The sequence below is a fragment of the Lonchura striata genome, chromosome 15 (genome assembly GCF_046129695.1).
Source record: "Lonchura striata isolate bLonStr1 chromosome 15, bLonStr1.mat, whole genome shotgun sequence".
Taxonomy (NCBI): domain Eukaryota; kingdom Metazoa; phylum Chordata; class Aves; order Passeriformes; family Estrildidae; genus Lonchura; species Lonchura striata.
In genome coordinates, this window is record NC_134617.1 from 267,265 (window position 1) to 281,859 (window position 14,595).

At 39.3% G+C, this 14,595-nt stretch overlaps 1 protein-coding gene across 2 annotated transcripts in view; it reads left to right on the top strand.

Moving 5' to 3' along the window:
• JAKMIP2 (janus kinase and microtubule interacting protein 2) overlaps positions 1-14,595 on the top strand; it is a 39,014-nt gene that overhangs the window by 2,650 nt on the left and 21,769 nt on the right. For both annotated transcript variants that reach the window (XM_021543080.2, XM_021543081.2), the window contains exons 2-6: positions 8,622-8,884; positions 9,480-9,977; positions 11,178-11,387; positions 12,271-12,369; positions 13,070-13,216. In XM_021543080.2, coding sequence (XP_021398755.2) covers positions 8,756-8,884; positions 9,480-9,977; positions 11,178-11,387; positions 12,271-12,369; positions 13,070-13,216 — 1,083 coding nt within the window. In that variant the 5' untranslated portion in view covers positions 8,622-8,755. The remainder of the gene's footprint in view (positions 1-8,621; positions 8,885-9,479; positions 9,978-11,177; positions 11,388-12,270; positions 12,370-13,069; positions 13,217-14,595) is intronic.

Consider the following 14,595-nt stretch of genomic DNA (forward strand, 5'->3'; position numbering starts at 1 on the left):
TTTGATTTTTATTAATTCATTAAATAGTTGATATTGTGGTTTAGAAAGTTACAAAAATAGTCCTCCAATTGTAACAAAGGTGTGGAGATGGATTCTACTGCTGTAAGACTGGTGTTACTCAGATGTAGCTTGAGCAGTTGAAATCCAAGTAGTTTGTTAATTATAACCTCTGGCATTTTCCCCTCTTCTTTTTAACCAAACTGTGTGAGCCTGAAGATGCTTTCACTACTTAGTCATGGTAATTTTTAATAGTGGTAAATATTTTGCTTTCCGTTTGCTTTGTGAAGTTGTGAGGCAGCAAAATAGCCCTTGCCAGATGCCCTAATTTTGAGACATTTTCCAGTGATGTTGTATCTTCTGTGTCAATCAGGTATCTCTTTAATCTTTGTGCATGGCAATGCAATATTTGTACTACAAGACTAAAAACCAAATGCTTTTTTTAAAAACCAAAATTTGAAAATATTTATGTTAATATTATTTACTTGAATTTGTAATTACATGTTTGCATGATGTGTTTTGAAATCAATAGCCTCCAAGAAGGTAACATCTTCAAAGTTCCTCTCTGAATCTATATCCCTTCAAGGTTGGGTCTTTATCAGATTATAACGGATTTGTCTTCCCATCTTCAGAGATGGATTCTCTGCTACCTTCTCTATATAGGTCTGTGCAAAGCATCTGTGCAGTTCTCTTAATCAGCTCTCAAAATCCAGAATCTCTGAGGGTAGAAAAATGTAATTTTGGTAGTACTTCTAGTTTCTGTATCTTTTAAAGCCTGTTTGAATTTCTCCTTTAAAATATGAGGAAATCTTTGCTCTAGGAGGAAGGCCTCTAAATAGAAAATTCAACAGCATGCTAGAAGAACCATTGGAAAACTCTATGGTGTGGCCACACTGAACACTGTCAGGTCAAATGAGCGTAAACACAGTTTCTTTGGAAATGACGCAACAGTGTGGATCATAGTCTGCAGTTTGGACTCTGAAACATCCAATGAACTAGAAAGGAAAAATAATACATGCAAGTATTTTCAGGAATATGGGCTTTCAATTCTTCTCGCTAGAACTGATGATGCTGTATGATTTGTTTGCCATGCATTTGTATCCCTGGTGGGTTGGTGAGAAACTGTCACTCATCCTGTAAACTTTAGGATCTGCGCTTTCTCTAGAAGATCATATTTGGACATCACATTTCCCAATGTTGAACAGTGTGTGTCAGCCATGGTTGTGAGTTTGTGGTCCCCAAGTTGGGTAAATCCCTGTGGGCTCCCCTGGCAGGGGAGACCCTCCTGGAGCAGTTCTGTGTCATGAACCAGAGACACATTAGACTTTTTTGGTCTTCAGCTTCTGTTTATTGTTATCTTATCAAAACTTCAGCACACTGTCTGCACCAGACTGTGTGCAGGAAAAACAGCACAAAAACGGCCAACAATCTCTTGTTACAAAGCCTTTAAAGTCGAATCAAAAACTAAGCTACCCAATTAAGAAGTGACACCTAAATTATTTTCCTTTCTAACCCAATAACTGACCCCTAAAGACCCACAATGTGGATTTTTCTACCCAATTACAAGATACCACCTAAACCCAAGAAGAAGGAGGAAGAAGAAAGAAGAAAGGAAGAGACACCCTGTACCCTCCATCTTGTATCCATCTATAACATACTAAAAATCCTGAAACCTAAATTTCTCACCCATGTGACATACTACACTACTATCTACAATCTCTACAATCTATTTCACACTTTTGTGGTTTCTAGTTCACCTTGAGGCTTTGGAAGTTTTCTCCATTACTGAGGGTCAAAGTCAGTGCTCCCCTGGGGGTCAGGACACCCCAGAACAGACAGAGAAATATTCCCACTGCCCTGGGTTTCCACACATGGTCACAAAAGAAGCAAAGTGAACTGATATTATGTGACCATCCGCACAGTGGCATTTCACAAGAAAGAGGCACACAAGTGCAGCACACAATTTAGTACACAGCTGCGCAGTGAAACCTTCTTAGTTAACAGTTTTACAAATAAGGAGTGTACATGAAGATCAGATAGACTACAGTTCCTTTTCTAACTTTGGATGAAATGTACTCTAGTGAATAATAAAGCAGACTGATGTACTTGAGAAAATTGTTAGGATAGAAGAGCTATTATGGTATGGCAGATCTTCTTTTATATTAAAAATGATAATGCAAAGTATAATGGCATCTCAGATTATTTTATAAAAAATAATGAATTTTTTAAATTAATTGAGGGCAGCTGATGCTAAAATGCATGTTGGCTCACATTTTCATTTTATGCATTCCTTCCATCTCCATCCAGGAGGTAATATCTTCACCCCATACTCCATTTCTCAAGATATTAGTTTATTTTTTGAAATTCCTAAAAGTGCTTAAGGGAAAGACCTGTTAAACCTTACATTGCATGGACTGTAAACAAAGGGCCTAAATAACATGGAAATTAAAACTGAAAAGAAGAAAAAGCAGTTATTGAAAATTGCATTGAGGTACTAGGTGGTTTAGGGTAACCAGTAATGAGTGAGCATATAAAGTTGTAATAAATGGTGGAGTTGGGGCTTTTGGATTTTTTTCCCCCTGTATATGCACTGGTTTGCTAATATTCACTAAGCTGATTTTTTAATGGGTGCAGAAATACTTTTAATTTTTCATTTCTATGATGTAAGCAAAATCCTAAGAACTCTTAATGTTACAAGTGATAGAAATTAGTTAGAGTCAATACTATAGTGTTTGACATGTATTTGGGGTAGGCTTGGTGTACAAAAGTTATAAAAATACTTATAATGATGTTGATACATTACATATACTTAGATTTTCATGAACATGAATGTGATTTTTGTTTTATGTTCTGTTATTTGTAGGTAAGTCCTTGGGGTTTTTTTCACTCTATTTATTTGTACTTAATATTTAAGGTTCTGTAAGATGCTCTATTCCATCTCTGTGCATTGATGATGAACAAAATGAGCTGCAGTAATTTTTTGAGAATCTGCCTTGTTTAATATAGCTCTTAATAATATCCCCTTTTCATGTTGCCTCTCTGACAGGAAATTGTGATCAGTAACAATAAGTCTTAGGTGAACAAAGAGTATGTGGGGACTGTTGCAGTGAAAAAAGATTGGATTATTTACACCTGAAAGAACAATTGTGCTGGTTACTTTTGGTCGCTTATAACTTAAGGAAAGATTGCGTAATTAGTTTGGAAGAGCTTTCAAGATCTGACCTGTAAGTATAGTTGTGTCTAGTACTTGTTCAGAGGCACAGTGGGCAGCTGACAAACATCTCTGCCTTTGCTGTGGTTGGATGACTGCCCCAGCCATGTCCAGAAAGGCTACCTGCAGATCCCTTCTGCATTATGTCATGGCTTTTTGTGGGTTGCATGTGACCTCCATGTTGCTGTTTTCTTAGCATATGTGGTGAGTGTCTGTGACCACATGGTAGCCTATGTTAGGTGAACTCAATGAGGATTTAAGCATTGTCCTTGGAAATTTATATGAAATGATATACAATAGCTTATTGCTTATTCAAATCTCTCTAAAATTACCACAGAATATTTTTCCGATTTCCGCTTTGATGAAAAACTGGGCATTCTCCAGAATGCCTTATAATTGAAACCTCTTAATTCTTTTTGTGCTTTGTCATATCATGTATGAACCAGCATCTCAGCTGCATCTAGTGAGTGGTGTTTCATTCTTACACCTTTTCCAGCTGAGAAATCACCTCAGCACCTTTTAGGGAGGAGTCATCATGATACAAATGGAAGCTGCTGCTTTCATTTATAAAGTAGCAGAGTTCAGCTAAATATCATCCTGTAAGTTTTCAGGGGTACTTTTTAAATAGTAAACTGTAAGGATAAATTCTAGATTTGAGCTTCACTTTATTCTAGTTGTTTATTTGTCAAGTTCTGTTCTTCCCATTATGAGCAGAGCTACTTAAGTCAGCACGAGTGGTGCTGCATGGTATGTTTTCATTTGGATTGTTTTGTTGGGAGACACAGGCCAAGCATAACAGGTACTTGTTTCTCAGCTGAGATGTGACATTGGTGGAAAAGATTTCTGTTGTTTCAGACTATTCTTAAAGAGTTCACAGCCTGTAGAGATGACAAAGGAACCTATCTTTCCTCATATGATAGAAGGGTAAGATTCACAACAATTCGCAAATAAAAAAACTGTAATGTTTTTTATTTTTTGTACTGTTTTTATTTTTAGAGGTATTTTGAGTCTAAAAGATGTATAGAAATTACTAATTTAAAAGATATATTTACATTTCTTCTAGGAAGTTAATGTGAAGAGATAAACTGCTAGCTTTGATTTTGTGGAACTTCCCTCAGTAATGGGAACATCCATATTCTTTTCACAGAAAATGGAAGGAAAATGCAAGAGGGATACAGGACACGTGAAATTAGAGCAATGCGTACATGAGGTTTTTTAAGGCATTGATGGCAATAGAGTGGGAGAAGAAAATAAGTTTTTTGAAGCTATGTTGAACTGCAAGTTGATAAGAAACTGCGAGAAGGTAGTAATCTAGTTGGAAGTAAGGTATTCAAAAAAAGAAGACAGTTCATTGTAGAGATCTGTGTTGTTAAAAGTGAATGTGGGAGGCCAGAGTACAGTTGGTTTTTTTTTTTTTGTTTTAATCTGTTCTGAAACCAATGTCTGCATTTATTGGCTGTATCAAGAGCTGAGCTAAAAATAGAAAAAACTTCCAAAGTTAACCTTACTACTTTAAGTAGAGAAATTACTTAAATATCTGATAATTTTTAGTAGTGAATGTAAGATACCTTCCTCTGGTATCTGTAAGATGAGTGATCATTCATACAGCCTTGGAAGTAAAAGGAAGGGTTTTCAGGAGAAGGATCTGGGGCATGAACTTTCCCTTTCTGTTGTTTTCTTGTTTATATGCATTTCAATTAAATAAAAGAGGGTTTTGTTGGGTTGTTAAAATCAAATAAAGGGAGAGCTTGATACGATAAACTCCATGAATTGCAGTGTTTCTCTTCTAGATGGTGCATGAAATAATGCACAAAGTACAAAACCACTAAAATGTTTTGTTAGGCCCCCAACTTGCAGTGAGCTGAGCAGGTTGTTAGAGCTTTTCCTTGTTCTGACAATCCGGCCATTCTTAAGTAGAGCCTTCACTCAGTATCCATTTGCATCTTATGCTGAAAAGTACTGATTCTGAAAAGTGTCCACTTGCTTTTGGGATAGGGCAGGATTTTTTTTAGCACTGTTAGTGTTCTCAGTGTGCATTGTATTATGCCAGCTTCTAGGAAAATAACTGTGAGAAAGAGACAGATGGTATTTTAGCCACAAAATACTAGATATTGTTTTAATCTGCTTCGTTTTGCTGCGGGTAACAATAATGCTTCTGTACCCTTTTTACTGTTTCCATGGAGTCACCAGCTTGGATAGGGTTTTTTTGGTTCATGTTTTAGAGCAAGGGCCAGTGGTAATTTTAGCATGAGCAGTCTAGAAGCACTGGATTCATCCCATATTCCTTGTGTAGAGCCTCATATCCAAGGCATATTGTGAGCTCAGTTCAGCAGGTATTTTAATATTCATGAAAATTATGGTATTGATTAGAAATCTAACTACAATACAGTGATTTTTGTGCAGTCAGAATCAGAGGGTGGTTAGGATTTGTCCTGAAGAGCTGTTTGTCAAGTCTGAGCTGAGTTTTTGGGTTGATGTTGACATGCTGAATTATGATGTAATGCTAAAATAATGTAACTCATGCTTTTAATCACAGTTGTTCTAGAGAGCTGTGCCTGGGACTTAATAAATCACCACTTTGAACTGTAGTGCAATTACATTCATCATGCAACATCTGTCAGTGAATATTTTCTATTCTTCTCTCCAGCTTGTCCTGCAGAGTCTTGTCTACTGTAGTCCAAGTTATTTCCATTTGACTCTCAGTCTAGTATGCCACACACCTATGATTACAGTATGTGTCTTTTAACCTCCAAGTCTGTGGTAAAGAGAGCTGGAGAGACACTGAAAAGAGCCCAAGCATCCAAACCAGAGAGGTTACTCAGCAGAGATAAGAGTTGGGTGCTCATGCCATCTTCAACAAACACCTAGAGCAGATAGCACCTATGCAACAAAGGGAACTGTTCAGTTATGCTTTACTTTAAATCTTATTTCATATTTAAAAGTTCATTGGGCAAAATGGTGCTTTTCTGTATCTTTCTCGGGAAAGAAAATTAAGATGTGTTATTATGAATAGTCTGGATACTGCTTAACACTGCTGAAGTGTTCTTAGATCAGAGCTATGAATTCTCAGCCCATCCTAAATACCCATCACTGCAGCATTCTGGTACAATTATAGGGCATTGTTAAAAGCAAGAAGAAACATGCGTACATTAATTTATTCATTCATCAAGATGAAAGGCAGTATGGCTGATTAAGATTCTAAGAGTTAATGGAATTCTTTTTCCTTCTTTTTTTCTGAATCCCCAGGCTCATCTCTAAGTACATGTTATGGATTTGGGTATCATGTCAGGCATATTGGTCTCCTGTTTTTGCTCCTGTTCCAGTCAATGGCGAAGGTCCCTTTCACTTTAGCACTGTACAGACTGGTAAAGTGGTTTTCAGCTACAGGCATTTCTTCATATTTCAAGTATGATTTTTTTAAACTGTATTTGGGTAGGCAATTTGCTATCTATTCTATAAGATTGGAACTTCTTATTATGAGGCTGGAACCAGTTTTGCAGTGGTTCTCCTGTAAAGTTATTTCACACAAGTGTTTTCTATGAGTTTTGCAATTTCAGATGCCTCTTGCATTTGGTGGTTCTCATATTGGGCAGCTGTTGCATAATTAGCAGTCTTTCTACTTGCTATAAATGTACAGCTATTTGCATACTCTTCTGTAATGAGTCCTGCTGGGAGATGCATTAAGAGTAAAGGACTGTGATGGCTGTGGTACAGAATCATGGTGTGCAGTCGAAATGGACAGCAGCATCTGGTGTTAGAAAAGGGACAGGTTTCTCTGTGTTTTGGAAAGTACTTGGTTCACAGTAAGTGAATTGGATATTTGAACAAGTTGTAAGATTGTCGGGCAGAGACTACGAGTTTTGCTCGTACCCCTATGGTATGTAATAACTAACTGGGGGGACAGCCTTAATTTTGAGAAATTTTTAGTGTGTGAGATTGCTTGTCTGACTTTGAAAGGAAATACTATTGCTGAAACAGAACCTTTTGTTCTGAAATGCATCTGAGTTTCCCTATTGACTGTATCACCATACATAACAGGAGATTTGTTACTGTACTTTGCCTGCTTTGTGATACTGATGGCAGATCCCATATGCTTGTTCTGCCTAAAGGTTTGTGGATGCTCTCGGTTGTACAAACAGCTCTCCACAGCTGGAACATGACAGGGAAAGTGGCCTACAGCTTGCAAGTGATCTTTCTCATTCAGCTTTAGTATTAAGCTGCTGTAGAAATGTCCTGATGCTGTCATTGTAGTGCTGTAAAGAAGAACAGCGGCGAGTAAAGTGCTGCAGGAAATGCCTTCAGATGACCGTTTGGTTGGACTTGTTGAAACAGCCTCAAAATTCCCTCATGGGACACAGGGACATTAAGTACTTTTCTTGTCCTTCCTTCCACTGATGTGTGCAAGTCTTTTTATATAAACAGCCTTTCATATTTGGAGGTCTCTTTACTTAAAAATTAATGTGCAACCTGACAGTAACAGTGGAAAGCTTGCCTGAAATCTAGCACTGGAGAACTAATCATTATTGCTGGAAGGTTTCACCACTACCACTACACTGTTCTCTGTCTTATTCTTTGCAGTCTTAATGTTTCAGTGCTTTGCCCATCTCCAAACTGATACACCAGATCTCGAAACATTCTCTCAGCTAGTGGCCACAAATGGGAATAATAATGCTATAAAATTAAAATGAATACAGGGATAATGATGATGTTTATCCAGAATTTTATTTTATTTGTTAATAACCAGATGTTAAAGCCCCAATTGGTAGATTACAGTGTGATACTGTCATTTCTTGCCTCATTTGTAAATTAGGATCTTAATCCTCCAAAAGGCATAGGCACTCATTTCTCACTCCATGGGGACAATTTCTAGTCCTGAACAGGCCCTTGCATGTTATTAGTTTTCTGCTTCCTCAGAGACCTGGAATGCCGATTGAGGACTTCACTTGCCTTTTCCTCTTGTGGCAGATGGTAGCAGTGCTGTAGTGAGTCTTTGAGTTTGGCACAGGATCTTGAAGAGGATCAGGGGTTGGGAAGGGGTTCAGAATGTTATTGTTGGTAGATCCTTGAGACTAAAATGTCTGGTTGGTGGTTACCTCAGACTGCAAGGATTGGAGTAAATCACCCGTCCCTTCCAGTCTTGTATTCTTGGTAGCACTAATCTTTGTGGTAAATGAACACCTGTCTTCAATGCAAAGCACCTCTTTCTGAGAACAGAAAAGGGCAAACATGGAATTCCCACAGGTGTGCCAGACTGGTGTTCAGAAGCATTATTGTGCTGGGGTCTGCCTTGTAGGTTTTCAGACAAAAATTGCAGTATTTTGGAGATGGGAGCGCTCTGTTGTCTTCTGTAAGCGTGTGAGTGGTCCAGATGCAGTGTCTGCTGACAGATAATAGTATGTCTTATTTCTCACAGGGCTTCCAAAGCAGCTGAGTCTAGGACCTTAAGGAATGTCACACAATAGTTGCTGAACTAACTGACACTGAAAGGATCAGAAAAAGATGGCAATCCATATTTGAAATAAACACGTGGACTCTCTGATAAAAAAAATGTCAAAAAAAGGACGGAGCAAGGGCGAAAAGCCTGAGGCGCTGATTGTTGCCCTACAGGCTGCCAATGAGGAACTCAGGACTAAGCTAACAGACATTCAAATTGAGCTGCATCAGGAGAAATCTAAGGTGAGAGAGTTTGATTTTAAATAAAAGTGTCTGCTAAATAAGACAAACACGTGGAAAAAATAGTACCACAGAATTCAACAGAGGCCACACAACTCTCCTAAATAATTGGTCTGATTCTTTCCCAACTTACAACATTTGCTGATGTCCTGTGGCTTCTGTGGAAAAGACTCCATTTTACTGAGCTACAAGTTGGAGAAATCTCTGGCCCTCAAATGGGGCAGTATGTGAAAGTTGTAGGAATTTTGCTTTTTCTGAGCCCTCCAATTTTCTGGTGAATTTGGCTGCTGGGCTAAAAAGCTTTTAGACAAATGCACACATATATACGGAGTCTTATTTCACAAGGAAATATTAAAAGTACATGTAGCATCATTGTGTGAGGCAGGACACCTGGAGAAGACAGGGTTTTTGTTTGAGTAAAGACAGTGTAATCTACGTGAATACCTCAGGAGCTGGCCTATATTTTGTTTTAGGAGCATGGAGGATTGTCTGGGGTCTCAGTGGGGTTTTTTCTCAGTTTGACATGGATGTGTCTGGGTGGGCTTGTTTTGTTAATGTTACATTGGCAGCAGATGACTTTCATTTTATCTCAATGTAGGTTGCTAAACTTGAAAGAGAAAAGACTCAAGAAACGAAGCGTATCCGCGAAGTGGAGCAACGCAAGCAGACTGTGCAGATCACAGAGCTAAAAGCCAAACTCCATGAGGAGAAAATGAAGGAGCTGCAGGCTGTGAGGGAGAACCTCATCAAGCAGCACGAGCAGGAGATGACGAGAATGGTGAAAGTCCGAGACAGTGAAATCCAGCGCCTGAAGTCGGCGCTGTGCGCACTGCGGGATGGGAGCAGTGATAAAGTACGGACAGCGCTGACTATTGAGGCTCGGGAAGAGGCCAGGAAACAGTTTGACTCTGAGCGCCTTAAGCTTCTGCAGGAAATTACTGAACTGAAGTCTGCCAAAAAGCAGGTAGATGAGGCCCTTAACAATATGATCCAGGCTGACAAGATCAAGGCAGGCGATCTTCGGAGTGAGCATCAGTCCCACCAAGAGGCCATTTCCAAGATCAAATGGGAGAGTGAAAGGGATATTCGACGTCTGGTCAGTAATCAAAACAGTTCATGTGTTCTCTTAGGCTGCACTGAGTTTGCCTTTTGTGTCTCTTAGCTTTTTCTGCATAACAGATCTTTGCAATGCAACTCACCTTGAAAAAGTATTACAGATTTCTCACTGTTGTTTGTCAGGAATAAATAGATCATGGTGAGTCAGCTGTAACACTGTTACGGCAGTTAACAGCTTAAATTAAGAGAGTGATTGGCCTAATCCATAAGGATTTGGCTCTCTGATTTATTAATGCATGAAAAGTGCAAAGGGTTAGATAAAGAGCATTTGCATCTGCACTTGCAGTGTTTTGGTTTCTCCAGCCTGTGTTATGATATCCTAAACACAATAAACCATGGCAGGAGAGGATATATCTTTTGGGTTGGCCTTGGTGGAGCCTTCAGTAATTACTGTGGAAAATGAACAAAAAGAAGCCCACACCAGAAAAGGTGCAGGTTGCATTGTTTCCCTGTGTCATGGTTTAGAAACGTCCCAATTTTGCTCCCACTTAGACTTTCCAAACCATACTGACACTTGTTCACTCCCCATTTCCTCAGTGGTCTAGAGAGGAGAATTGGAGGCAGAAAAGGTAAAGATGAGATCATGAATTGAAGTAAGACCACTTGACTGGAAACAGCAATGAGATATGCACATGAGAGAGGAGAGCAGCTTACATGCAAAATGCTCAGCATGGCACCTGTGACCTGACCACAGCCATGCTACCCTTATGCAGAAGGATCCCTTTCCCCATCCCCAGAAAATGACATGAGATGATATAGAATAACCTCTGGCTATTGCAAAAATTAACCTTGTCCTGGCCAGAACCAGGACACAATGTCATGTGGAGAGCTGGACCTGCTTGTAAGGGTAGAAAGTTTAGCTTGAAAACTGGAATTCAAGAATTGACAATTAAGTAAAATAAATGGGAATTTAAACTGTCAAGAATGATACCCCCTTCTCCACCTCCAGTTTACAGTCTCCATTATAGAGGTGTATTCTCGTGTTGCCAAAATACTCAATGAATGTGCTTCTGTGCCAAGGTATGGGTATGGCTCAGACTGTGTTGCTTTACAGGCCTGATACAGTATGGTAGAGCAGGTTTGAGGGGTGATCACTGCTCTTAAGTAAATCATACAGTACGAACTGGAGGAATGCTGTTGTCTTCACACAGTAATATTGTTCTGTGTTTCTTTCATTCAGATGGATGAGATCAAGGCTAAAGACAGGATCATATTTTCATTGGAGAAAGAACTGGAGACACAGACAGGCTATGTGCAGAAGCTGCAGCTGCAAAAGGAAGCTCTGGATGAACAGCTCTTTTTGGTGAAGGAGGCAGAGTGCAACATGAGCAGCCCCAAGAGAGAGATCCCAGGAAGAGCTGGCGATGGTTCGGAGCACTGCAGCAGCCCTGTATGCAGGTTTTACTGGTCCCTGCAAAACAGTAGCATGGATGTGTGTTTCTTGCTGACATACCTTCTCAGGCCCTAGGAAAACATTGCCACTCATTCATCACAGACAAGTTAATGTCCACAGAGTCTTTAGAGGGCATGCTAGTTGGACAAAACTTTGTACTACTGGTTTTCATCGGTTGTTCTAGTCACAGATATAAATATCCTAAATAATCAGTGCCTCTTTGAAAGAATCATTGATGAACCTCACTACCTGGGTAACATAGATCCTCAAAAGCACATAGAATTACAAGGATGAGCAGAGAGGGGCAAGGAAAACGCTGGGCGTGGAGAATCTTTGAGACCCTTAGGAGCTCTTCCTCTTTGTTTCCCACAAACAGCCCTTGGGTGTCATTCACAAAGCACACAAATCACCCATTGTGTGACTACAGGGAATATGTTTACACAAGCAATGCATATTTAAAAGCATGTTTACATGTATACAAATGAGAAATAAGAAAGTAAATGTAATTGATACAGAAAGGGTTGACCTGGCTTTTTCACCTGAGGTAGTGATTCAGCAAATAGAAGCAATCTACAGGAAAAGGCAATAAAAATTAGAATATTTCAGCTTTTTTATCTCTGTCATAAAAATTTATCATCTGTTTTTCTCTTAATTTTTTTAAAATGGTTTAAAATTTTCAGTTGAAGTATCCCCAAACCAGATACTTCTTCCTAAATATATATATATATTTGCTAACATATTCAGTACTGTGAAAGTCCCTAAAGGTAATTTGTTGATGATGACATCTTAGGTTGACTGGTGTGTGTTTTTAAGGATTCTCTTTCCAAGCATGTATTTTGAAGAGAATCAGTAACTGTATGACATTGCTGCCTGTGCACAGGACTTGCGCAGAAACCAGAAGAGGATAGCAGAGCTGAATGCCACCATCCGGAAGCTGGAAGACCGGAACACGTTGCTTGTTGATGAGCGAAATGAGCTGGTATGTGAGCTTTTGCACTGGCAGACAGAGGAGGTTGAGAGCAATGGGGAAGGGCAGAGAGAGGGAGAATTCAAGGATAAAGCTGGCAGTGAATATACCTTGTCCATCCATCAGGCCCATCACTCAGGAGGCTGAGGAGGACTTTTTATCCTAGAATAAAACAGTTAATTTCATTGAAATTATCTGAGTAGAAAATCACAGCAGAGGTTGAGGCAGAAAGGCTTGTAGGATTCTGTGTGAATGCTTCTGTTCTCTCCTTATAAGCAGCACGTGCTTGGTGACTTACCTTGTGCACAGTGAGACTTACCTTGTAAATGAAATAATGTCTGTTAGGTGTGTAGTCCAGTATTTGATCAGGTTGAAAATAGTGAAGTACTGAGTCTAGGAAGAATTGACAGCTGTGAATTGCTTCCTTTATCTGATTGTTTACTTTGTGGTTATATCTGTATGTTGAATCAGGATCCTGGCTATTTAACCTGTTTATATTCCTACTTCTCTGCTTAAGGATGAGAGTGATAAATTTAACTCTTGATGGGCTTTTTTATTCCTGAGCTAGAAATTTTAATGCACTCCTTTCATATCACTTTAGCCAGCATTAGTGTACTTTATGTCATAATTGCAAAATAGATGTCAAGATTGCAAATTACAAGTATATTCACATATCTCTCATGACAATTATTAATTGCTGTTATCAATCCAGTTGAAGCGTGTCCGAGAAGCTGAGAAACAATGTAAACCTCTTCTGGAAAAGAACAAGTGCCTCACGAAGAGAAATGATGAACTTATGCAGTCTTTGCAGCGCATGGAAGATAAACTCAAAGCAGTCACTAAAGAAAATATAGAAATGGTTGGTGCTGAAGAGCAGAATTGGTATTACTGGAGGATCTGTGCATTGGTAGCCACATCTGCATAGTGCATGATGTATATGAATAGAGAATATGCATTGTATATAATGTGTAATACTATTGCTAAGATACAGCCATAGTTCGGTCTGTATTATTATAGATTTATATACCATAACATTGTATTATGCATACATGGGCAATATATTTACATGAATGCATAATCACAGTCTTTAATTGTATTTTCAAAGTTAGAATATTGAGTTTCAATAATTTAAAAAAAAAGGAAGAGGAAAATGATATATCATTGAGGCATGTCCTACTGAGCTATTTTTTATCTGGAACTCAAAAAGGAAACTGTTAAGAATGATGTTTTCAGCCAGAATGATGTTCTTGCATCATGTACACGTTCCTTTTGGAGATGATGATGACAAAGTAAACTGCTGGTAAGGCACTAAGCACATAGAATCTTTCCATAAAACATACACATGGTATGTGGATAGGGGAAAGGGAGAATGGTGGTGTTTAAATTTGGTTAGGGCAATACATTTCCCATGTCAGGGCCATATGAAGTGGGGTCAAAACAGTTATGTCTGTATACCCTTCAGATGGGATTGCCTTGATTATCAGTCTGCTTCCAGGCCTTATGCTCCTACACATGCACTGCTGTGGCTTTGGCATTAATGAAAAAGGAGGTGGATGTTCTGGGTTGCTATATGTAGGCTGGCAGGCTGAGATGATTTCCCTTGCTAGAAGTGTTCATGGACCTTGCCCTGCCCTGTACTAGCCACTGTCCTGAGCAGGCTAAGTGCCCTGCAATGGGAACAGCTTTCCTGCTGATTGGGCAGAGGTGATCAGATTCACTTTCCTGTCCCACAGAAAAAAAGACTTTAGTGTTACACGGTTAATCCACTTAAAGACTCTGCAATTTACCCAATCCTAAAAGACAGATAAACTTATTGCCGGTGTCATGGGTCAGAATTATTCTTCCACAGCTGTGGTAGTGCAGATCACAGTCCCTTGGAGTCTCCCACAGCCAAGGGAAAAGGACTTGGGAATCTGCATGCATTAGGCATCAGTGGGCAGCACCACTGGTGCATATCTGTGGACACAGTGTACATGTGCTCAGTTAGCTCCCTGACATCTGCTCTTCACACTATGGATGCCCAAATCACAAAAAGTTGACAAGCTGTCGGTGGCTAAAGCAATTCTCACACATTTTAGCCATCTCCTTTCCCACATATGCTCAGGAGCAGGCAGGATGTTGACCTGTAGTTAAAATAGATCTGCTACCACAGTTTTTGCCTTTCCTCCTGGTGTGACTTTCACATGAGTAAGGCATGTCCATTGCCTTACTGTGTATGGTCCTACACTGAATATCAGT